Source organism: Conger conger, chromosome 5 (genome assembly GCF_963514075.1).
Source record: "Conger conger chromosome 5, fConCon1.1, whole genome shotgun sequence".
Classification (NCBI taxonomy): domain Eukaryota; kingdom Metazoa; phylum Chordata; class Actinopteri; order Anguilliformes; family Congridae; genus Conger; species Conger conger.
Window position 1 is genome coordinate 32,146,445 of NC_083764.1, and position 27,024 is coordinate 32,173,468.

A 27,024-nucleotide genomic window follows, 5' to 3' on the forward strand; every position below is an offset into this window, starting at 1 on the left:
AGTAGATTTTAAACCCTCCCTTTGACTTTTTTTTTTTTTTGTGTGTTCCTCTCCTCCCTTGTACGTCACTTGGAGATACAAACCCTGTTCGGGGCAGTACTGTTAATGGTCTCCCTGTCCCTACTTCCTGCAGCTGTGCTTCTTACAGCCTGTGTGTGTGCACAATGCTGTTAGGGTGAGGGACTCTCCTGGTCTGTCTTTTCACACGGCTAGGGAAAGGTGGGGGAACTGTTCAATTTATGTTAAGAACAATCTTTCATACATCAGCCTGTAGAGGCATGTCAGAGGACACAATTGTTGGATGGAGATAAGGTAGGAAGTGGGTTCATCAGTTTTTATCGAGTTTCACTCTTGGCTGTATTCTCAATGACTTCTCAACGCATAGCCCCCACCCTCTGCAGTATAAAATAAGAGGAGATGTTTGATGTAGGAGCTTGACAAGCTATTCTTCCACTGTTAGAAAGTTGACTTCAGGAATAGAGCAAAAAATTATTATGGAAAAATATGGGTGAGAGAAACTTGGTCGGTTTCATTACTGTTCATGTACTGTGCAAACATGCAGCTGGTTGGGCTACCTTATTGAGAGGTCAGATTTCAGTGTATGCTCACGCTTAAACGCTTTGATCAATTTTGTGAGTGCATAAGTTGAGCATAAAAGTGACAGGGCGCCACCTCAAAGCATGTCCCCCCCACCCCCCACCCCCCCGCCCGCCAACACACACACACACCTCCACAACCCCCTCCCAGGCCGCTATTATCCAGCAAATAGAATGCTGCTTTTAATGTGAAACTGCATAAAGTGCTCGCTATTGAATGACAGTTAAGCTGACTGGTACATCTTTTTTTCTGCTGCATCAGAGAATCTTTGAAGTTATAAACTGCACTAGCGCTCAATTCCATCACAATAATATTTTTAAAAAAAGAAAGAAAAGGGAAAGTAATTAGGCTTTTGAAAACATAAGCTAACAGAAAAGTTTGGCTTCCCTTCCTCCATCCAAGTGTAAAATTGTGTTACTCAGAACTGTATAGAATGATACCACATACATTTGATTGTTAAATTTGGTTTTCTTTTAAGTTTTTTTTTTTTTTCCATTTCACTTTGTCTTTTGGTTTTCTTTATTTTGTGTTATCCATTCCTTTGTATGAGAACACTTTCTGTTACTGTTTGTTATCGTGAGATAATTAGTCAAGTCAAAGCACTCACCGTTAAGGTCACAGGGAGCAGCCTAATCCCCATCAGCCATTTTGCAAATGAGGAGCAGCAATTCCTCCCAGCATAAGGGCGCAGTGAAGTGTCCTAAACTATACTTTCCCTATTATTGATCATGTGTGGGTATATGATTTAAGAACTTTTATTAGGTTTTAAACAGGGGTTTTACTCCATTTGCCACAAAAAGACATTCTATGTAATCATGTCTCTGTGTTTGTCAGGACCATTAGTGAATTAGTGGATGAGAAAACAAAGTACAGAGGCTCTGGAAAAGAATATACTGTGTATAATTTAATTAGTAAAAAATCTATTTTATTTTTAACCAAAGCTTTATAAAATCGGTGATTACTGCAGTGCAGCACAACCATCTAATGCTAAGAGAAGGGGTGGTGGAACTAAAGTACATACCCAGACAAGGGACATGACAAGCTGCTCTGGAACAGCTGGTTTTTACCTACCATTGGAAGGATGACTACAAGTCAGGGGGCAGGATTTCCATGATCTCCTCTGATATGCATTATGTATGTATTTTACATATGGTATACACCAGCTGCAAACTTTCAGTATCAAGGCTTTAAGTTTCAGGTTGATCCTTCTACAATAGTTTACCCTTCAATAATAACTTGCCTGAACAAAGGTTACAGGTTCCTTTTAATTCTATTAAACGGAGCCTCACGTGAACAAATTAAATACTTCGTTCACGTTTTACTTTTTTACAATAAAAATAAATGATAAAAAATGTAACCAAGGTGCTATAACACCAGTGGTAGAACTCCCAATCTGGCCATTGCCCCATCACACCAACTGAATTAGTGATGTAGGTATACTGTTATGGAAACAGACTTGTGCGTAGCTGATGTAAAATCTGTCATTCTCTACTTATGAAAATATTTTATAAAAGTGCATTTTTGTTTTGAAGTTGCAGGTCTCTTATTTGGTGCCTCTTAGATGCAGCCTGATACTCGTGCCAAGCATCAAACACCCAAGACATCCATTTTAGCTTCTATTTTCTATTATGTTCTTCAGTCAGAAAGCTGGATAGAAGAGTTAAGCCAGTTGAATATAGTTTATCACTGCTTAAATTAACCAAATAATCTGTCCATTGACTGTGCAAATTTGAATAAGTACAAGAAAGACGTCTGCTTCAGTCATGAAGGTTGTCAATTTCAAGCAGTTTTGTATCCTTTCGATCTGTAAATGTTTAGCGCAAAAAATTATATTTAAAAATTGCACTATCGAGGCAGAAGTTTGCACCATTTCAAAATCAGTATAAAGACTAAGTGGCCTGATCATTTTCTTAGCCTAAAACAGATTAATCTTCACTGAGTGATGTTAAGAGTCCTCTCCCAAACACACACTGAAAATCTGGGAAGTAAGGTGTGGATCCTGTGATTCTAAAGGCGGGTGCTTTGCATCTTTTTTTTTTCCCCCCCATAGGGTTCAGAGCTCGTGTCCCTGAGTGTCACCTGTCCTTGTTAAATATATGGAAAATACAGAAAAACATAACTGTTGTATCAAATTGAAATAGCAAAGTTCCACTGTATATCATTGCATCTCCTATTTCAGAATTTAGTGCCTTTTTTGGACAGTAGACTGTTCTGTAATTAAACTAGCATATATAAACTTTTTTGTACAGTTTCTTTGTTTAAGAAAAGTTTTTTTTAAAACTTGTGTTTATTTTAGTATTGTACCGACTAGAGAATAAAAGTATATCAATGACAAACAGTTCCTTGTTTGATCAATATTATTGCATATTTCAGACAAAATGTAATATGCGACATAAATTGGACCCTGAGTAAACACATTTTTTTAAATGAGTGCCCTCCATAATGTTTGGGGGAAAAAAACATTTATTTGCCTCTGTACTCCACACTTTGAGATTTGTAATCTATGTAATAAAACATTACATACAATGAAAGTGCTCATTGTCAGATTTTAATAAAGGGCATTATACATTTTCATTTCACCATGTAGAAATTACAGAAGTGTTTATAGATAGTCCCCTATTTCAGGGTACCATAATGGTTGAGGCACAGCAAGGTTATGTAAATGAAAGTATCCAATCATCATGCCAATGGTAGGTGAGAGCCCAATATGCTCAGTTGGATTGAAAAAACTCCTTTGTTGCTTTAGCAGTATGTGTGGGATCATAGTCTTGTTGTGGAATGAACCACCGGCCAATGAGTTGAGGCATTTGCTTCAACTTGAACAGATATAGTAGGATGTGTCCATATGCTTCAGAATGAATTTTGCTTCTACAATCAGTGGTTATATCATCAATGAAGATAAGTGAGCCATACATGCCCAGGCCATAAAAATAAAAATACCCTTTAATAAAATCTGAGAATGTGCACTTTAACCATGTTAATTGTGTCATTCCAAAATTGTGGCAAATGAAGACATAATGGGTCTTTTTCCCCAAACATTATGGAGGGCACTATATATCTTTCTTGTAGTACAGTCCCTAAGAAATGCACAAAAGTGTGGTCTGACCAAAGGTATTGTATAAGGTGAGTATAACTTTCTTAGCCAAGAGTAGAGTATAAATGTATGTATCCCAGGCTTTTTTTTTTTTTTTTTTTTTTTTTTTTACTGCTATAGCACATTGATTAGAACCTGAAATGCTTTGATCAACTAGTACTCCCAAGTCTTTCAACTTGAGCACATTCCAATTTTGTACCACCCATAAAGTAATCATTTTTTATGTTTTTATTTCCCACATGTAGAACTTTACATTTAGTTCTATTGAATATAATACGTAAGTATAAACGTAGATACACTGAACAGTAACTACTGTTTGCAGACTACTTCACAAACATCTAGATGCAAACGACCAGTTGGCTGTAAAACAGGATGGCCAGGTTAGTTTGCCAAGAAGTACCAAAAAGTCAAAAAGTGCCTGCAGAGGTGTTGTGGACTGGGAAAAGGTATAGTGGACAGAAGACGACATTTTTTGTGCCATCACTTTGATACAAAGTGGAGGCTAAAAGGAATTGGCAAAGCACCCCCCTTGTGTGTGAATGGTGCCTCATCTCACAGCAAGGCAATGATCCCAAACAGGCCCAGCGCCACAGCTTGGCCCAACCAATCACAAGCTTGACCCACCCTGGAGATTTGCATATTAACTACAGTGTCTAATAAATCCCACATAATTCAGTAATACACATGTACAAAATCATAAGTATGATTTTAAATACATTATGCACTTGATCTTTATGATTGACAGGGTCCTACGTCTCACGTATACGCAAAACATCACAAAACATTGGTAATATTATGAACTAGCCAATATTCAGTGACTGGAATCAGCAGGCTGTTGCTAACATTACATGGAGCTAGCTGGGTGCATCTGTCCTGTGGGTGTGTGCTTGTGTACCAAGATTGGAAGATTTGCCTGCCAACGGTGCCACAAGTAGTGAATGAGTTGCTAGCCGTCAAAGTGAATTCATGAATAGCTAATACTTAAACTTGATCAGTAACATATAGCAAGCTATGTTTACAACAAATATGTTATCTGTGATGGTAACCCATATTTCCAATAATGTAGCATTGCTAGCTATGTAAGCCCAGAGTGCTAGTTAACTCTATATAGCAACATAGCTAGCCAAGAAAAAACTCACTGGACCCAACTAAACTTGGCATAGCTAGCTAACGGGAGATGCTTTCAAGCCGCTTGATATTTGTCTTGATTTAAATAGGGAGGTAAAGCGTAAGTTTCAGTAACCAGACTTCCGGGAAACTGATCCCTATTAAATTAAGCGGCGAAAGCTAAATATAACTGAACTACGTAGCTTTGAAGTCTGAGTTCAAAGTACGTGTTTCATGGTATAACTACATAGCGATATGCTGGGATTTAAATTCGTAAAAGTCCTGTTTTGTGTTTTTAGATCAACAAGAAAACTCAGTCTCCCATAATTCTTTCCCTTTCATAGTGGTGGAATTTTCACAATTGGACCATCCTAACGCCACTGACAGTGGTGTCTATTAATTTATACCGACCCATGTGATTAAAAAATTGTATTTAACCGGCATAAATTTAACTTGTACGAAATGTATCCTATTCATAATCAGTAGCCTATCGATGACAGCCTTCCAACAGATTTTGCAATACATTGAATACCCTAAATCAGTGGTTCTTAACTGGTCTGGCCTTGGGACGCACAATTCCCTATGGTCATTAGGTCGCGACCCACTTTTTTTTACATTCAAGACAACTTATTTTATTTCGCAAAAATATTACTGCACATATGATATTACATTGGCATTTGTATTAAAATATTCAATCATTGGGAAAATACTCAAACATTTCATCCATTTAGATTTGACATCACACTGTATGAACTGGATGCAAATAATAAATAATAAGAGGTGGGCCTACCTCCTTTTACAATGACCAGATTTACAATGAAAAGACCAGAACAGGCTGTTTTAACAATTCAGCAAATTAGGCCTAGGCTGTTTTAGGATCATTAATGAGAGAACTGGGGAAAATATTACTGCACATATGATATTACATTGGCATTTGTATTAAAATATTAATTGGCAAAATACTCAAACATTTCATCCATTTAGATTTGACATCTGTATGAACTGGATGTGAACACTGCAAATAATATGAGGTGGGCCTACCTCCTTTTACAATGACCAGATTTACAATGAAAAGACCAGAACAGGCTGTGTTAAGAATGAGCAAATTAGGCCTAGGCTGTTTTAGGATCATTAATGAGAGAACTGGGGATGCTTTTTAGATCTGATCAGACGCAAAATCAGGCACTATGGTAGACAGAGCTACATGTAGATCATGTTCAGTGTCCAACCTGTTTCTTTGCTTGGACTTGAGCTGGACCAGAGTGGAGAATCCACTTTCACAGAGAAGTAGTTACTAGAACATGGAGATTTGAGCACATCAGCCCAGTGCTAGCTTCACTTCACTGGCTGCCTGTTAAATTCCGAATAGATTACAAAATGCTACTTCTGACTTTCAAAGCCTTACATGGGCTTGCCCCTCTGTATTTAAACAATTTACTTCATCCTTATACTCCCTCACGAATACTCCGTTCACAGGGTGCAGGCCTCCTTGTTATTCCTAGAATAACTAAAAGTTCCATAGGTGGCAGAGCCTTTTCCTATCGTGCTCCTTTCCTGTGGAACAAATTGCCTGCTCATGTTCGGAGTGCAGACACTATCACCTTATTTAAAGCTAGGCTAAAAACTTCTCTCTTTAGTCTGTCCTATAGTTGAGGGGCAGGAGTGGATGGCTGGCATAAGCTATAGAGTCTCTGGTGAACTTGGCAGTCAGTGCTGTCAGTGGATCATTGTTGGTAGTGCTGTGTTAAGCATAACCAGTCATGGTCTGGTGGTGTCTGTCTCAAGCCTGCCCTCATGGCTGTGTTGGCCACGGGCTCGGTTTCCCTTAGATATGCTGCCATAGCCTTATTCTGCCGGGGTTCTCCTTATCGCACGCAGGTACCTCTCCATCCTGCTGTGATTGAACAATTATTATCTGGACCCCCTAACAATGTCACTTTCCTTAGCCCAACTTTTCCTGCGCACCCCCATGGCTATTATATTCTTGAGGCTTCAATCTTGTGGTGAACCCTCTAAGGTTATTCTGATGTAGTCTTTTCTTGATGGTCATCTTTGACACATCTACGCCTACTTCCTGGAGTTTCTTGAACTGTTGAACAGTTACAAATTGATTTTTCTATTGACTATTTAATGGATTCTTCTGACAATACACTGGTCTTCCGTGGTCTACCAGGTCGTTTGCCATTGGTGAGCTTCTTGGTTCCTAATGTACCAAACAGTTGATTTTGACAGCATTTGGGCTATGTCTCTGACATAGATTTTTCAGCCCACTTTTTTGGTCCTTGTGTTGACACAACAGACTCAAAATGCAGATGGCACTCAAAAAACTGTAGACCTTTTGCTAGCTTAACACACCTGTTGAAGAAACATTTGAGCAGCCAATTGTCCAATTACCTTCGGTCCCCTAAAATTGGGGGGAGGGGGGGGACTATGTGTAAAGATGGATACAATTCCTACACTGTTCACCCAATATGGATGCAAAAACCCTCAAGTTAAAGCCAAAAGTATGCACTTTAACTTCCTAGTCATTATTTTATTTCAAATTCAATGTGCTGGAGTAGAGCCAAAACAACATGTCACTGTACAAATAATTTTTTCATGATTAAAAATGCTTTAAACTGTATATTGTATTAGATTAACTTGTCTATGAACACTTAATTATATGATATATGTGCACTTTTATAAGCGAAGTTAATTGCATTTAAAAGTAAAATTTTTAAATGAAAATGGAAATCTTGTTGCATTGTTTTATTGAAATATCTTGGTACGTACTGGTGTTCATGATCGCATCTTTCTTCACAGGTGCTCCTGGACCAGCAGGTGGTCTTTATTTTTAATAAAAACTTCTACAGGTCCTTGAGCATTTGTTAACATTCCCCGAGATCATCATAAACATCAGTACCTACCAATATATTTTTATAACAAAACAATGCACACTCCACCCTCCAAAAGAGCTTACAAGATTTTTTACAAGATACAATGAAATATTAAGTCTCTATACACAAGTTTATACAGTTAAAAGCATTTTTAATCATGGTTTAAGCAGGTGGTTTTAATGTGGCTGATCAGTGTATAGTACTGTGAAAGGGTATGTGCCCCCTTCTGTATTTCCTCTATTATTATTTTTCACACTAAGTTTTCAGATCTTTAGACAAAATATAATGTCCCACAAAGGCACATTATCGAAAAAATATAACACCCACGTCACCCCTGTGAAAAAGTAACTGCCCCTTTAAAAACTGGTTTAACCACTATTTAGTGGAAAGAATTGCAACCAAAGACTTCCTATAATTTGATAGACCTGTTGAGGAATTTTAACCCACAAAAAAAAAAAAAAAAAAAGACAAATTGCTAGATTTGAGTAAGGGATTATGCAGGCATTGGAATTGAATGTAAAGAAAATTGATGTGCAGATATGATGACTTCGAATCAATGATTCATACTTTATTAGACAACAGTATGACAATGCTGGGAAATACTATTATCAGTGTCAATACATTTCATGGAACTTTTAGAGGTGGCTTCAATACTTTTTGTTGATCTCGTGTGGGAAATCTTACCTGTTGTAATGCGTAAATATTGTGGGTGGGTGTAACTGCATGAATTCCACGGTAGCATATTTAAGGTTTGCCCTTTTCACCAATTCCTCAAACAAGTGACAAGCTTGTGACATTACTAAGCAGACAAACAGATATTGGAGAATACAATATACAACAATAATATTCCATGAATAACACACCTCTTTTGAAAATTCTTCTCTCATACTGTTCACCACACTTGAATCATAATACATGAGAAAAGGATTGAAGGGAGTTAATGAGTGTATCCAATTACAGAAGCTGGACAAAACTCATTGATTTATAATGTTTATTGGAGCCCCATAGTATCATGTGTGAATTTTACATCTTTTTCTCAGTACAATTAAAATGTCTGCCATATCCATTTTACAAAATAAATTAAAATACAAGCATTAAAATCATAGTGTACATACAGTGCAGTCCGTAAATATTTGGACAGTGGTACATTTTCTGTTCTTCTGGCTCTGTAGTCATTCACATTGGATTTGAAATTAAGCAATGAATAAGGAGGTAAAAATATAGTCACCTTCAATCTGAGGGTATTTACATCCCGATTGGGTGATCCGTGAAGGGATTACATCCTTTTTTTATACATAATCCTTCCATTTTAGGAGACCAAAAGTAATTGGACTGATGGCTTCAACAGTTTCGGATTACTCAGGTGTATTCAATCACTTCCATAGAGCAGATATGAGCTTTATATTCAGTGTCTTGATTCTAGGCTTTTGATTGCTTTTTGATTTTGATTGAGTACATAACAGAACAGGCAGAGTTCAAATAGGCCAAACAATAGGCTTGTGGACAGATTTGACCAAGGCTGACTTGTATCAGAGATGGCAAGAGCAGAGGCTAAAAGGAACTGTCGAAGAACCAAAGCATCTGCCTCATTTGTGAAATGTGGTGGGGGTGTTAAAATTTCAGCATGTTTGGCTGCCACAGATTTACAGAAGCATCGTATCTGCTCGAGTTCACTCAAATGCCTCCAAACTAATTGGACAGAGCTTCATCCCACAGCAAGGCAATGATCCCAAACATATAACAATGCTTCCCTTCTTCTTAATGTTTCAGTTTTTTCTTATTTCTCAGCCTCATAATGACTTCCTTGACTTTCATTGGCACAACTGTGGTCCCCATGTTCACAAATGCCAATAAAAGACCCCAAAGGCAATCAAAAGCCTAGAATCAAAACTAGATACTGAACGGTTGCTTATACATGCACCATGGAAGCGACTGACTAATCAAACTAATACCTAACTAATTAGAAACCGCTGAGGAGCCAACTGAACAATTACTTTTGGTCTCTACAATGGAGGGAATATGTATAAAAAGGGATGTAATTCCTACATAAATTACCCGATATGGGTGTAAATACCCTCAAATAAAAGGGTAGCATTTTAACCTCATTATTCATCGCTTCATTTCAAATCCACTGTGCAGGAGTACAGAACCAAAAGAACAGAAATTGTCCCACTGTTCAAATACTTATGGACTGCACTGTATATAGCATTCATTACTGTGCAGTGTGCACAATAACTACAGGATCGCATTCTATAAAAAGATGAAATCACAAAACACATCCTCATTTTTTCATAAAAGGAGATGTGTAAATGCAGTTCCACATGAATCAAGCAATTTCCAAATGATTCTAGGGTGTGAAAATCAAAATGGAAGATTTGAAAGCTTCTCTGCAATCCTATGTTTTCTCTTCCACACTCTAACCACATTGCAAATTGCCTTCAACATTATAACGATGCTTATTAGAACAATATGAATTAGTCCGGTAGTGTTAGAATTGTTTTTTCACTTGTATTGCCTAAGCAATGCCTTAGTGATTCGGCATAAGTGATAAATGATTAAACAAAATGAAGAGGTTACGGTTTATAAAATGTTGACAAGTAATCAAGTCTCAAGGACATCTTCTCCAAAACAGCTCAGATCACATACAGCATTCATACAGTATTATAGACCCAATACACTTCAGGACCATTACATCCCAATACATTTTATACATGCATACATGTTGCATACAAAAGCAATGAAATTATATGCCTCCAGAACAGGGCCAATTATGTAATTGTTTTGGATTCAAATACTTTTCTGTGCTTTACCGAGTTTTTCAGGTTTTCTGGAAAGAAATACTCTCAAAAAGTGCAAACCCCACCTTCTGGTCCTCTTGGTTGACTCAATTACACCAGGCAAGATCAATGGAGCACAGATAAGGATTTGAATCAAAAACAATTATGTAATTGACCCATTTATCCATCTCAGCCCAAATTTACACAACATTTGGAACAATACCCTGCACCCAAGTGAAACCGGAGAATTGTACATTGCGAAATTTGTTCCCCATTATTTGTTTAAAATTTCACACTGTGGACTAGTATAAAATTCATGGAAGAATAAAAGGTAGAAAAAAAGATTCAAAGTCTGATCTTGTCTTCAGTTTCGATGACAAAAACAAAAGTTTCTCAGATCAGTAATTGCCATCCCTCAAAGGCACATTCATGCTCTTAACATTCCCTGAGATCACTTAAAATCTAAAACAAGGCATTTTCTCTCCAAGGCAGAATACGAATTGGATGCATAAAGGCACATTGTGGAATGAATGAATATATATATATATATATATATATATATATATATATATATATATATATATATATATATACACACACACATATATATTTTTTATTTTTCAATTCAATATGAAGACAAGGAGGAAGATACAAGGTCAACAGAAAAATCCCCCCCCCCCCCCAGCAAATAATGGCTGTATAAAAATGAATGGTAGGACGTAAGGAACGGGGTTTGGAACGGGTGCATTCTGTAACATAGTGCATTTCTGTCAATGTTGATGAGAGATGCCGTAGGTGACATGGTTGATTTTGGTTCAGCAGGAATAGTGCACAGAGGTGGCAGTTGCCACGAAGCCGACCACTGCGTGGACTTGCAGCGGCCTACAGAACCGTCAGTCCCTGCTCCTTGGTAATAAAGCAGCAGTCTAGACACAGCATCATCCCCATAGATAAATAAAGGTAGGCCTGTTTTGTGCCGACTTGTCAGTGTGGGACTCTTTCGAACCCTCGAGGGGAGCAATCTCTCTGCTAGATCCCCCATCCCTCAGGTATTCCAGGACTTGCGGTTCTCCCCCCGTCGGGGGGTCCCGCCCCCACCCCGCTGCTCACCTTTGGCCAGCACTGTTAGGGCTGCCAGGTTGGGGCTGGACCGAGAGAAATTGCCACTATTTCGATTCTCCCCACGTCGCTTAGCTCCGTCCCCACGGCTGATTCTGTTGGGTCGGACCATCACACCATAACCAGGGTTACAACGGAAGTACTGCCGACCACCAACTGAGCCGTCGTTCTTGCCTGGAAGGAAGCACATTTTGCTGTGAGACCCTGGCTGCAACCCAATTACAGCTGCAAAGTACAAAGTTAGAAATAGTTGAAAGCTCAGGGCTGCGTTTCCCGATAACGGTGTCTCTTAGCATTTTACGGAGACTCGAAAGGTATACCTTACCTTACTAAAGTTCGGATTCGAATCGCCGACGTCGCGGCTCGCAATGAGCATGCGTTAAGTGCTCTACGGGCTGCACCACCGAGACACCCTAGAATATATAATTAATAGAATATATAGGTATATAATTTTTGCAAAACTATATATACGGTTTGTGATATCAGATTGTGGTATCACACCTCGTCCCGCTACGCCACCTAGCAATACGCATTCTTTGGCATGTCATGTTGTATTTACATTATTTTAATATCTTTGGCATGGTGCCTTAAATGAATTTGCAATCAGGGGTGATTTGCCAAAAGCACAATCACATTAGCTGACGTTTTAAATAAAAGCGTACCAACAAGCAAAACGCACCAACACGAAAACAACATAAGCTACAGCGGAAAAAGACAAAGAAAGAAGTGCTCCTACAACTTCACAGCAAACAAAATGAAGATATTGTTAGAGGGACGTGGCGCTGAATATGTTCTTTTCCAGTTTTAGGACTACGGTGTCCAACAAAACAAAGAAATGTCACTCCAGCCCACAGAGAGAGTGGGAAATCGCCAGTTTCTAAATATTATTTAAAAGGCAATTACACTACATGTTCAATAAAGTGCAACATGCATCCTTCATAATGTACAATTTTATTCTTTGCATGAAAACAGTCCCATTAATGTGGTATTTTAGTAATATTATTAGCTAACTACAACCGTAGAATTATTAGTGTACATATTGTTGAACAGATTGAGATGTAACTAAGAGCAACAGCTGATTTAAGACGCTTGCGGTCGTAACAGTGGTGGCCACTAGCGGAGTGAGCTGACAACATCGCTAAAGTATAGCCAAGAGTGGTCCAGACCAACCTTGCGAAAGTACCACTTACAGAAGGTATATTTAGCTAATGTTTCGGGAAACATCCTGAAACATTAAGTTAGCATTAAGAAGGCTTCGGGAAACGCAGCCCAGATCAGTTTACTGAACATTATTTAACCCAAGCTGCCTTAAGTAATGAAGTTCTTGGGTATTCATTGTTTTAGAGCTCTCTATAGATTATTGGAAAGCAATTGTGCACAATAAAGCAAAAACCTATTATTTATAATACATTACATAATTGCAAAACAAGTTGCATGATGAATGGTTATGGATATGCACTTTGTTGTACGTCGCTCTGGATAAGAGCGTCTGCCAAATGGCATTAATGTAATGTGATGTAATGTAAAAATGGAGTGCAGAAACACCCCACACAAAGCGACATGGTGAGCTCTGAACTACACAAATCTGTGTATCTGCAGAACACCTTCATCCCTGATTAAGAGAGAGAACGCACCAGCAGGGGTCTCCAGCTCTACGCCAACCCAGATGCCGTCAGCAAAATCGGTGGGTCCAACGTAGCGAACCATCCCACTCTTGCTGGTTCCAACTGTCACATATTCTCCTTCCTTCAGCCAGTCAGGGAGGGCCTCATCCTGCCCCTCCTCCGAATCTGAGGTGATCTCCAGCGTCTCCAGGACCTCCCCCTCTCCTGCCCTCACTGCGTCCTCCTCAACATCTTCACTCAGGATGCGTGTGAAGGATTTCAGGTCAGAGGTCTTCACCTTCTGTATTTTGAAGGGGTTCACCCCTGCAGATTTTGATGGTTTTTGCTGGGGGGGCAACACTGGAGTGGCGCTGTCATGCTGCGATTCCGAGGGAGAGGAGGAGACTTTTGGAGGAGGCATACCATGCATTTCAGGGAGAGGTGAAGGGGCATGATGCATTTCAGCAGAAGGGGAATAATATATTTCAGGGGTAGAGGCATGATGCGTTTCAGCAGGAGGGGTGTGATGTGTTTCAGGAGGGCTGTGATGCATTTCAGGGGTAGGGGCATGATGCGTTTCAGGAGGGCTGTGATGCATTTCAGGGGTAGGGGCATGATGCGTTTCAGGAGGGCTGTGATGCGTTTCAGGAGGGGCGTGGTGCTTTTCAGGGTGATGGGGAGGGGGAGGGACTTGCCATATTTCAGTGGGAGAGGCAGAGGCATGGCCGTTGCTTTCGGCTTCCTGTTGGGGCTTTAGGGGTCCAGTCCTCTTCGACTGTTCCTCTCTGCCAGCCAGCTCAGATATCCTGATCTTCTCTAATGTCTCTACAGAGGAACTGGAGCTCCCCGTCATGTCCTTGCTCTCGTAGTCACCTTGACTGGTTTGCACGGTGACCTTTGCTGGATCCTGACTGACAGTGGGAGTTGGGTCCCCACTCAGTACCAAAGCCTCAGAAAGTGTTGCTGTGGAAATGCTGGTGGAAAAGTACCCACTTGATGCATTGCTTTCAGGGCTGAGGGGCGTGTCTTGCATCTCGTGAGCGAACGAGAGCAGAGCTTCAGGATGCTCAGATGGTCTTTCTGCACTATGGCTCGGCTCTTCCCTGGCAATCCCTCCTTCTGCAGCCACCTTGTGAAAATATAATGCCACACACAACGTTCAGTACCTTCCCGAAGGATGAAAAATCAGATGCCACATTCACTATGAAGAAAAAAAAAAAAAAAACTGTAAAAGCAAAAATGCTTTGCTAAGGTCTTGGAATGCTGAGCATTTCAGCCATTTTCTCACCATATTGAAACTTCAATGAGTTGACTACTTGTAGTCAGTGAAATGATGTGGCAATTGAGACCAGACAGGTCAGAAATGAAAGTAAACATAAATGAAACTTAACTATACGAATAATAGTAGGTAACAAAACATACATGAGTATAAGTCCTATTGCTCATAAATGCATAGAAAGGACATGGTAGTCTGTATCACTAAGAAAAAAAAAAAAACAATACATATAAGTCATCCACCCAGAGCAAGGTTGAATAGTACCATCGCCCCTCAAGAAATAGAGTGCAAGGGATCCTGGGTCTTTAAACAGAACTTGGTACTAGATGTTTGTGGCACCCTGTGAATTCCTGTCCTTGCCTCAGGCAGACTCACCAGCTTTGGTTTAAGTGGGCCTTCTTCAAGGCTTGGAGGTTGCACCATAATACGTGGTGTGACCTGAGAAAGGGAGAGAGGGAAGGGTAACGCAAGATATACTTGCAGCCTATATCCTCAGATCCCTTGACTTCTTTTGCAGGGAGGAAAAAGGGAAAAAGGCTCTCAAGAGGACAATACAGATGATGTCAAAAATAGGAGAATTATGTTATGCTAACAATGTATGTTATGCTCACAAATATAACTTCCATGAATATTACAAATACTCCGATATTCCCACTTTCCTGTTCAACTTATTTATTTGCCTGGGGAAAGGACTTTCCCTTAAAGGCCACTCATTTCAGATGTCATTAGCATCTCTATTCACCACACTGACATCACAATTGAAATTATTTGTTGTACCAAACGGTTCATTGGAAGATAAAATAATACTGTGCTGTGGACAGGACAACTGCAAGCAGGGCTGAAAATATGAACATTTTATTAGAAGCCTGAGCTTTCTGAAACAGTGCATTCAGCAGTATCTGAAGGCCATCTTACTTCTCTGACAAGAGGCATTATTTCTTGTTCAAGAAAAGGGCGTGGCATTGAGTTTAAATTATTCCCTTGATGCACCCACGTTTTAAGTCTTTAACAGTCCTATTTTTTTCAATTGGATATTATGATGTTCTCTTGTGCTTTACCTAGATGGATGTAATTACATTCAGATGTACTGCTTTGTTTACACTTTCATTTATAGTGATACATTAATATACAAATTTTTTTTTGTTTTTTCTAGGTGTTACTTACGAATGTTTAAAACAGCAGCCAAACTTAGCTCCAGGGTATTAAGGCTCAGTCATTCTGTGTTAATGTCGACAACTGACAATGTTCTTTCAGAATAACTGCAACATACAGGCGGGGAGTGTAGTTATTTGAGTTTGTAAAATGTTAATGCCATTGCCTGCATTTGGAATGCATTACTAATTCCATATAAATTATATTTTGGTTTCTATTTTTTATTGCAGTTAGAACTGTCCCTTCTATTTCCCAACTCTCTAACAGTCACTCCGGATATAAAAAATATATCAGCATACTCCACTTACCATTTTCATACACTGTATAGCCACAATATGACCACAATTCCCAATTACCAATCACTATGTCACAATTTGGGGACATAGCCTGCTGAGCTTTCTGGAAAAATATACTGTGAATGGCAATGTAACAGAATGTCATCTAACAGAATACCTAGCCAGACAAACTGGCTTGCTGGCTTGCTAGCTTGCTGGCTGTGGGATCTTATAGGAACTGGATTTTTTAAAACTAGATGGATGAACAGTATCATGATTGGGAGTGGGCGGTCGGTCTCTGAAAAAAAAATACTGAAGGAGTTTCACAAAATCAGAAACAAGAACTTTGTAGTACAATGACAAAAGGACACAGACAACTATCTGCAGTGTCCTGACTTCTGTCCATAAATGAATGGTATCTGGTGATCTAAGTGAAAAATGCTGAATACACATACACTGTCAGGCAAAATACCATGTGCTACGGAGGAAGAATATATAGAGAAAAATAAAAAGGTTTTTTGGTGCACAGCTCTACAGGGTATGGTGGCTGGGTGAATGGGTCTGTTGAATTAAATGGGTGGGGGTGGGTGCGGATCAGAAGAGAAGGGATTACTCTGCCTTCAATCTCCTTCATTTCAGCTTGCTGGTTCCCGATGTAGTTTCTGATATTTTCCAGAGAAAAGAGACACAGCTGTAAAGAAAGACCTGCTTTACCCAGACTCTGCTGTTCATTTTGTGAACCTGTTGCCTGGGACCAGTATGTCAACCATGCTCTTAATCTGGGTATTTGGATGCTCACAATATATCCAATTCAGACCCTCCTGATTCTTCATATGTAAAAAGCTCTTGGTTTTTCTCACTATACCGACTCACATGTTCAGTCAAAGTATGCTCCATTACAACCACAACCTTTTTTTTGGTTGGGAACCTTGAAGGAGCCTGAGCTGAAGGAGACACCAGACGGAGATTCCCACCTGCTGGGTGAGGGGAGATGGGCGCAGGTCTTTCTTGTCATCCCGGACAGGGAAGAGAGACTTGAGCAACTTGGGCATCTGAGGGACCAAGGCCTTCACTGGGGAGAAATAAGAAGCAGCCAGCGCTGAGAGACCTGAGGGGAGCCCGGAGGTGAGCAGGAGGAGGAGGAGGAGGAGGAGGAGGAGGAAGAAACAAGAAGAAGATGAAGTTGAACAGAAAGATGAAGAGGATGAGTGGAATGAGGGAGAGTGAGTGAGTTAGTGACGGGAGTGAGAGAGATGAAAGGGGAACAAGAGAAAAGACGAGAAGGAAAAGACAAGGGAGAAAGGCCATGAAACGGAGTAAAGGTAGTGGACAGACACAGGAAGTTGACAGGAAGAGGAAGGAGACAGATGCAGGAACAGGAGAGGTACAGGAAACATAATAACACCATCCACAGATGAGCACAAATGAAGTAGTACCAGGAAGGAGAAAGAGAAATGGAAAAAATTAGTTTTTTTCAACAAAATGTCCAGACTATGTGGTTGATAGAAACAAGCGCTTGCCAGCTGAGCTCGTCAAGCTGAAGCTGGCTGCTTCAGTTATGACATTCACTGTAACACACCACTAGCAGTGCCACAATCAAGCTGCAACAGCATCATTGCCTTGATTAATTAGCTTTAGCAAAGGCATGCCAAACAGACCGTGGAAACAGAACACTCGTAAAGATATGGGCAGTGGTGACAGACAGACAATGACAAAGGGAGACATTGAGGATGCTAGGTGAGGATGGGGTGGGTGTGCGACCTCCTGGAGATAGTGATCCAGGTGGAAATGGCGGGGGTTACCTGGTTCTGCATCCTGGTTTTGGGACAGGGAAGATTGAGGCAAGGTAGATATGTCATGGTCGCTCTCCCAGCGACCCTAAAACACAAGGACAGGATGTAATATACTTGGTCCCTTCCAAAAACACCCACACTTTGTAATCAGAGAACATTAAATACAATGGTACATACAGTAGGCTCCAGAATTATTGGCATCCTGAATAAAAATGAATAAAAAGGTTGCTTATAATAAACAACACATAATAATCTATATCAGTGTTTCCCACAGTGGTTTACAGTCAAGTCGGGCCACCTGAACAAAAAATGGCCCGCCTTAACTAACATTGGATTGAAAAAAATGAAAATCGATCGAGAATTTTTTAAAATTACGACTGCGTAGCAAGGTGACGTATAAGGTGTTTTGCAGAATATGCAGGAGCAGAGGGTTAAACTAGCTCATCAAATATATGGCCCATCTCAAAAGTCCCCTGTGCAAACTACAAACATGATGCATTGAACTGCCACATGAGTTCAAGCAATCATGCAGTTGTTTGGTCTACATTACATTACATTAATGGCATTTGGCAGATGCTCTTATCCAGACCGATTTACGTTTGATTAGACTAAGCATCTTCCCCTGGAGCAATGCAGGGTTAAGGGCCTTGCTCAAGGGCCCAACGGCTGTGCGGATCTTATTGTGGCTGGACCGGGGATTGAACCACCGACCTTGTGGGTCCCAGTTATGTACCTTATCCACTACACTACAGGCCGCCCAACTGTCTAAAAATATTCATGCATGTACAGCAGTCATGACAATTTTTGTATTTTTTATGTATCTATTTATTTTGTGTGCAAGTTTATATTTTGTACCATATACACATAAATAAATGACTTGTGCAAGTACAAATTTGTTCGAATAGACTTCAATGTATCATTCCATCACTCCCAATAAAAATTTGGTAACAAGCATGCAAAATCCCTTATTATCCAATTACTTAATTGATCGATAGCCAAAGAACATGTTGGCTGGACTGTATGTTTAATGTGTAGTTAAATTGGAGGCTTTACCTTGTTGTCTTCGAGCATGTAATTTGAAGAGAGATCCTGTCTGCTCCCAGACAGCTGCAAGAACAGGGAAATAATTAGGCAACTGCATCTGTAACTACCTGTGCTTGCATAGTTGTATAATGGATTCCTCAATATTAACAAAACACATTTCACAAGAACAGGCCATTCAGCCCAGCAATGCTTACCTTTTTCTGACCAGTAAAGTGTACATAATGATTTGTTTACCTAAAAACTAAATGGTATCTAGCACTGTATCAAGCCTGGTCTTGAAAACCCCAAGAGTTTCAACCTCCACTACCTGGCCTGGCAAGCCTTTCCATAGTGACTGTATGTGAAAAAATACTTCCTAATGTCTGTGCGAAATTTACCTTTTGCCAATTTCCACTTGTATCCCTTCGTTCTACTTACAGAACTCAACCTGAAGAATCGCCTGTTGCTCACTTTGCGAATCCTTTTTATGAATTTAAGCCTCAATCAAATAGCTAGATGGGGTTAAGTATATTAAGTTCTCACAACTTTGATCTCTTATACCAGGAACTAACTTGGTTGCCCAGTCTTTTCCAGAGCCTCTTCAGCATTCTTTATTGTACGGTCCTGTAGGGACCACATGACTACACCTCCCATGCCTCCACAGGACTCTTCAGTTACATTTACAGCACCGCCCCAGTGTGATGTCTAGTTACTGTTAAACCAATACAGTAACGTTTTAAGAAATAAACTTTTACAGTATAAGATGTAGGACCATCGCATTGTCCAGTCTTTTTGCCGCCATCTTCTCTGTTTGTTCTCGCTTTGCCATTCTCTTTGGACTCTCTTCAACTACGCCTCACCTGCTGCTCCCGAAGTTTGGACGGAGGCAGAGTTCTCCACTCGGCCTCATTGAATCCGGGGTTGAGTAACCCATGTTTTTTTTTTCTTTCAGAACAAAGCCGAGCGGTGTCAATCCTGAGTAATTCCAGGTCGTGAGCAGGGTCAAGGTCCCAGGTCAGACAAAGCAAGTTGAGCCTCACGTAAACTGCAAACACGGGACTTTCCCAGGCCGTAGAAGTGTAGGCTCAGCAGTGCTGTGGACTGTTCCATTAATTGCAGGCTTACCCTCTGTATGTTTGGGGAGCTGAGACTGCGCCTGTGCCCCTTTCCTTTGCTTGCCAAGTGTTCCTTCACCGCCACTTCCTACACACATACACGTACATACACAGAAACAGACACACATGCACAAACATCAGCATGCAACATAAGAGAAAGGGGACTGAGAAATCAATGACAGCACAATAATCCCCCCCTCTACCAAACAGTGGAAGTATCTGAGTGACTAAAGAAATACATGTAGTCTTGGCATGTGCTACTGGAATGGGATAATTTTATATATGTGTTACCAAACTAAGATTATTTGTTTACCAGTCCTGTGGGATAACAGGTCAGACACAGAAGACTGAAAATGTCCACCAGTTGTGTTTGTGTGGCTGTACACTGATTGCTATCCATCTATGCAGATGTGCCTAGCTTGTATAGCCAACAATGATAGCATTATGTATTCTGTGATGACACTAGGGTATAGGTGAGTGACGATGGGGTGCAGAATGATAGGGGCAGTGAACACCATCTGGGCGTCTAATACAGGGCACACTTCTAGAAAGCGCCCTAAAGTGACTATGGAGTGAATGCTGCAGTGGGTGAGATTATGTATAGATATGCATGTGGTATTGTGGTTGCACAAAGGGCCGTATTATAGTTATTGTTATCGTACAGCAGCCGCTCTGTGTCAGACCTGCCGCAGTCGGTCCAGTGTGAGGATGTTTTCCACAGCCAGTACGCTGCGAAGGTACTTCTCGATGGCCGCCTCGCTGTCTTCTGACTGGGGGTTGTCCGTGTTGGCAGCTAGCCTGGCCAGCATCTCCCTGTCCTCAAAGCCCTGGGCGTCCTGCAGGCAACACGTATGAATCCAGGTACACAAATGAACATGCGCACCAACAAGAACACATGTGTCTGGATACATTTGCATGTACACACGCATGCAAGCGCACACACACACGAACATAAATAACACACAAGCACACATGTGTACAAGAACAACAGTTTGTTGCGCGGTGGTTGCCAGATTTAAATAGGTGGTTGCTTAATAGGTAGGTACCATGTGGTTGCTAGGATCTTACTTGGTAGTTCATAGGGTGTACCATTGGGTGTACCATATCATTTCTAGGTGTCTTACTAGGTAGTTGTAAGGGTGTACAAACTTATTGCTGAGTGTTTGTTATGGTGTAGTGGTTAGTTCCTTGGATCTTACTAGGTAGTTGCTAGGATGTTACAAGGTGCTTTCTAAGGTGTTAATAATTGATTGCTATGGTCTTGATCTGCAATCACACTAATGAAAATACCAGACTTCCTGCCATTTTGTGGTTTGTCTGAATAGTTTCAAACTGTAAGAATCCCCCAGATACACCAAACAGTAGAAGTATCTGAGAGAGAAAAGAAACGTGTGTAGTCTTAGCAGGTGTTCCAGGAAAGGGATTAATTTTATGGACTCATATGTTTACATTCCTATGAGCTAACAGTAATAGCAACCTTGTAACACCCTAGCAACCACCAACAACCCAGCAACCATGTGATAACAGCTTTGGAAGCCCCTAGTAATACCTTTGCAACTCCCTACTAACAACTTAGTAACCACCTAATAACACCCCAGTAATTACTAAGTAAATGCCTAGTAAAACCCTAGCAACCAGACAGAAACCGCCATGCACACCCTAGCAAAGACCTATTAAGGCCTTAGCAATCACATCAACCTGCCCCTGTAATGACATTTTTGCCTACCCCACCCATCACAGGCCTGCCCTCCAATCCTCACCCCAGGAATGTTGGAGACAATCTCAAAGGCAACTCCACAGCCAGGGATAGTGCTCCTCTGGGAAATCCTCTTCAGAAAGCTCTGAGCAAACCCCTTAAGACAAAAATAAGGAAACAACCAATAGACACCTGCACACAACATCAAAGATTCGGTTACATCATTTCATAGTATACCAACATTCAAATGACATGATCATAGTGGATTTTCAGTTACATTACGAATACCAACAAAATCAAACCACACCAGTTAATATTAAATTCGAAGCAATCACAAAAAAATAAAAAAAATGTCTTTAATACATACAAAATGGTGCACATCTAAAAATGAGAAAGGTGCAAACTCACGGAACGTAAATAGATGACAAATCAGAAAGTTGTGCACTCAGGTAACACAATTAGATGAAAAGATGATTGCCTGTTGCCGTCCATTTCATGGAAGCAAATAACTCCATATTGTCACTTAGATATACAGCACGGGTATTGAGGGGGTATCTTGAACGTGTTATGGCGTAGGGAAACAATGCACCCCCCCCCACAGTAATTATTTGTTGTTCGCACAACCACCACTAGGTTGCATATGTGAGCATTCTAATATACAAAGTGGTCTGAAATACTTCCAACAATAGGGGAGCAGCAGTGCCCTTTTTCATCATGATCATAATCACAAACAAGTAAATATTTCCAGTTCCTAAATGTCCTGTGAGGTTAACCACTTGCCCATTACAGTGTACAAGTAATTGCTTAAGGATTTACTCATTAATATACTTTGATTTACTTGCTTTCAATAATGCCACCACAATGAAACGTTGAATTATCAAGTCGTGAAGAAATATATACAGTAATTTAATGTTTCATTGTGCTGGCATTATTAGACAGCAAGTAAATCAAATTTAATTAATCTGCAAATACTGGCCAGTTTCTCTCTCATTTTGGACGCTCAGGTTCTGTTTGTGAGTAAAAGACGACAGGTTACATTATGAGAGTTCAAATTGCATTGCTTCTTATCAAGCCCCCAAAGAATCGTGCAGTTATCCAAGATGATTCAATGCTAGACTAACTAATCAAATCATAATTCATGTTTATGAAATTTATTAAATTAATTATTAAATTGATGAAATTTTATTAAATTATTGGATTGGTGTAAACGGCAAGCAAGCTAGCTATTTGACGCATCCCTTGGCTAACCAGTGCGTTGCTTGCTAACTTGTTTCTGCAATGTGGATAAATAAACCCTTTTTTTCCTCTAGCTTACGAGAAGTCAGGGATTGTTTTTTTCTTGAAGGGACACGTGTCAACTTCAGTTTCACCTTATCACAAGCATTGAAATCTACAGACCTTCTAGCTGAATAGCAGGCCATACACACAGTCTGGCGGGGGGTGGGGTGGGTGACGACAATGAAGCAAACTGATCTGAAACCTTACTTTGTCCCTCAAAAGTTCCCAAGACCCACAGCCAAAAATGAACACTATCATCGTTTTCTGGTCTCTTGTGACATTACATCCCGGTCCAGCTTTGTAAGTGACTATCAACCCCTGCTGAAAAAAACTGCTTAAGCTTGGTTTTGAAACAGCTGGTACCTGGTTGACCATGTTGAGTATGGAGCAGGTCTAACTGGTTTGACCAGCTCAAGCTATGTTTTGAAACAGCTGGGTAAGCTGGTATCTCAAGCTGGTCATAGCTGGATTTTAGACCGAGGACAGCTGATGTGAGTTAAGTTGTAGAACAAACATCTGTTTACTTTAACGTTAAGTTAATGTTTGTACTGATGGGCTAATGTTAACAACATCCACGTCTCTTTAACGCTAGTTCTGAATACATTGCGGTATAGACCAGGTCCACCCGGCACCACAGGTTTACAATGTAACATAAAGATTGACCAAAAAAAAAAAGTTTAAAATGACTTTCAGAAAGACGGGGTCAGCGAACTCATCGCCAGTACTATACTAACGTCGGCTCTCCGTTTCTCTGTTTACAACATTGCTAAGTGCCAGTACAGAGTTGTTCACTGACAGAGAGAATTTTTGGCTGAGAGATGGCTAGGCTAACTTACTGCTGGCCACGCCAGCTTGGCTCCTTGGAGGGGAAATCAAAAGTTTGTATGGGTAGGCCTACATTTCACGGTTTAAGTCTGTCAGTGAGGCTAATGTAACAGCAGAAGGAGCAGTATCCTGACTGAATTACAATTAAAATGACGTAGAATATCCATTCAGTTCATCCGTATTTCAGTGAATATGAACCATAACGCTAAACATGCTCACTCATGTACAGTATTCTCATATTTTTAAGGTTCACCGAATGCATTCACAATTCCATTCTACCATAAAAATCTACCCAGCGCACTATGTGCTTCTCTCTCCCTAGATCTGAAAGTTACCACCCAAATGGAAACACCAAAAACCATGGTTTAAAAAAAGCCTGGGGTGGCTCCGAACAGTTAGCAGCAGAAAACCGGAGAGATAAAAACGCCTCTTAACTATAAGCTTAGCTAGCTAATTCAATGTACTGCATAAATCAAACTGTCAGGCACTCAGGTCAACAATATAATCAACAACATAATCTACTAAAGAACAGAAATGAGCCCATGTAATATGTAGCTAGACAACTAGCTACTCCTTTATTTTTATTTCGGACAATATTATACACCCAAAATATTATCCGGACTACGTTTATACTTGCAAATACGCTAACGGTAACCCTTACACGGGAGGAAAACTAACTACCTACTACTTTGCTTCCAAGAGAGCGAAAAACCCTCTTTCCGATAGTAGCTCATAGCCCCGATAAAAGGGCTATGAGCTCACTGAACCACCCTCATGAAGGCCTCATCCAGCTGGATGAGCAACCTTCTGGGTTTTTTTTTGTGCCTAAAATAACTTAACTTAAATAACATGTTATTTACTTTGTTACAATTATTTTCCCAAGATGGGATGCATTTATTAAATTAATTCAGTCATCCTTCATTTTTACCAAGAAAGTCTCATCCCTCCATTAGTATTTACACCCAAATCTTAGAATTCCACTTCGTATTCCTGGGTCAGTCAATTTGACAAGTTGCATGTGGAAGGCAGATCTCAGGTCAGCTTGCAGGAGAAGCACAACAGTAGTGTGTGTAATGCAGAGGGCTGATCCCTTACCTGTCGGCCGGTGAGGTTGACGCAGATGCGCTTGCGCAGGACCAGCTGCATTTCAGCGGGGTGGCTGAGCTGCACGGTGGTTCGCACCGTCAGGAACACTCTCTGCTCTGGTGCAGTGCCCCGGCTCAGCTGGGGACACTCATGCACCGTGGAGTCCCATGATGCCTCTGCTTTCACCTGAGGGGGAGGGGTATTGGGTTAGAACCTGGGGTCTGAAGCCTTCAGCCATAGCCAGAATTCACAGGGGAAGTCCATATTTTTGTACATTCCTTCAGAATTTACTTTCTCTAAAAATAACTGGCTTGACCCAGACTTTATCAAAACCAAGTCTTTCACCTGTATCTGTAAAAGTTCATCTGAAGTGGTAGTGCCAGGAAAAGATCATTCTTCTTACCACCAAGGGGTTACGTTTTACCCAATTCATTTATTTTATTTTGTAAATTTGACATTCAATTTCTCACTCCCATAAGGAATGTCCAATTAGAACCATTGCTGATTCAGGAATGTGGACATTCCAAAACTCCAAAACTCCACAACTTGTGGCTGACATCAGAGTTTGAGGTGGGGCTCCGTACTTTTTTCTTTGTTGTGGGCCAAAGTATCAAATGTGACACCTAAGAAATTAGACAAATTATTACCAAAATATGAAATATTTTTTGGCAAGAGTTCCTCTTTCACTGGTAGTCTGCAGAGCTAAAATTCAAGGATATTATCATTATCTATACATCTACAGACCTGTACAAGGGTCTTATGCACCCTAGATTCCTTGTAAAAAATGTGGTCTTACATGTTAAAGTGAGACAGCCAAAGTGCGCTGTGGCAAGATCTCCGATATGTTTGGAACAACCTGACTGTTTCGTCATGCAGACTATGCATCTCCGCACTCGTGACACTCGCTTCAATCGTTTCACTACAGGGTGGGAGACGTGGGGCCTCCAAAACTTAAAATATTAATATAATATATAGAGAAATTATATTAAATAACGCAAATGGTCTCAATGGTCTTTGCAGTGGGAATTGGTCTCAAATATGGCATTTGTTCATATGACAGGTTCTGGGACCTCATCTGCATTGTGATAACTTGTGATAACTTGTGATAACTTGTGATAACTTGTGATAACTTGTGATAACTTGTGATAACTTGTGATAACTTGTGATCATCTGAAACGAAAGCGGTTCAGAGTTTGAAATAAGTATTCCCAGGACACTCAAACACCTTTTCAGCTTCTAAGGATAAAAGAAAGGCTTCCTCACCGCTTCCCTGCACCTGGGTCATCAATTTAACGAGTCAACGGAGGTTGTCCTAATATAAATCCAGTCTGATCTGTGTGCATGATCTCAGTTGTAACTATTTCTTCTGCAGGTTAGATCAATGTTAGTCTTTTTTGATCACAATTGAACAATGATATAGGGCAATATTAACCACACTATTGGGCCATTATGACTGCATCTCTCCATGAGGTAGCTAATGCTCCAGTTTCTAAGGAATTTTGGAAAGCCTGGTGAAGTAAAGGGACAAGTATATCTTTAAACATTTTGTAAAATCTGTGCCCATAGATGTACATTGGGCACAGAGATTATGAACTGCAAAAGTTCATCTTGAACAAAATATATGCAACTGACAACAAAAATGAGTATTTTCTATAACTGTCTCATGAACAGATGACTTTTTGATCTGGAACGAAAACGCTGCAGTCACAGTCCAGAAGACTCCATGCTGGGCCACACAGTCATAGTCGAGAACACTGCACACTCCTCACCTCTTCATCATGGTGCTTGACGATCTGCAGGTCAAAGAATTCGTCCTCATCTTCCCCGCTCAGGGAGGCATCCCAGCCACCTGCCCCAGGGGAGTCTAGGTTGTCCATGGAGTTAAAGTCGTCCGCTGCACACACAGTACGTGACATGCTTAGTTTGGACAGGATCAAAAAATTGATGGCACAGGTGATGACAGAAAGAAAAAATTTAAACAAAAGCAGTGAATATATTACAAGGTTAAGCGTGAAAAAGCAGCATTAATAAGTAATATCTTTTGTGACTATCACAGTATCAGTTCAGCCAGTTCAATTTCTTTATATAATTCTCTTTCTTGCCAATATGGCTTTTAAACATAATGCAAATCCTGTTTTAATGATCATTTCACCATGTCTCTCTCTGATGTATACAACTAATTAATTGGTACAGTAGACCTATTTTGAATATTTATTTGTGAAGGCCACAAAGTACATTTTTAGCTTTTCAGTTAATCATTATTAATCTATTAATTGGTGCCAACGATCGATTTAAATAATTGCACAAAATTTGCATCCCTAGATTATACAA

At 40.3% G+C, this 27,024-nt stretch overlaps 1 protein-coding gene across 5 annotated transcripts in view; it reads right to left on the reverse strand.

Annotated features, from left to right (window-relative positions):
* Positions 1-8,651: 8,651 nt before the first annotated feature.
* kif13bb (kinesin family member 13Bb) overlaps positions 8,652-27,024 on the reverse strand; it is an 82,031-nt gene continuing 63,658 nt past the window's right edge. For 4 of the 5 annotated variants that reach the window (XM_061240996.1, XM_061240998.1, XM_061240997.1 and 1 more), the window contains 11 exons: positions 26,463-26,587; positions 24,703-24,879; positions 21,569-21,661; positions 20,492-20,644; positions 19,819-19,896; positions 18,724-18,777; positions 17,680-17,755; positions 16,852-16,985; positions 14,826-14,888; positions 13,205-14,303; positions 8,652-11,744 (listed from right to left, as the gene is read on the reverse strand). In XM_061240996.1, the coding sequence (XP_061096980.1) occupies positions 11,497-11,744; positions 13,205-14,303; positions 14,826-14,888; positions 16,852-16,985; positions 17,680-17,755; positions 18,724-18,777; positions 19,819-19,896; positions 20,492-20,644; positions 21,569-21,661; positions 24,703-24,879; positions 26,463-26,587 (2,300 nt within the window). In that variant the 3' untranslated portion in view covers positions 8,652-11,496. The remainder of the gene's footprint in view (positions 11,745-13,204; positions 14,304-14,825; positions 14,889-16,851; positions 16,986-17,679; positions 17,756-18,723; positions 18,778-19,818; positions 19,897-20,491; positions 20,645-21,568; positions 21,662-24,702; positions 24,880-26,462; positions 26,588-27,024) is intronic. The other variant, XM_061240999.1, reaches the window with a different exon arrangement.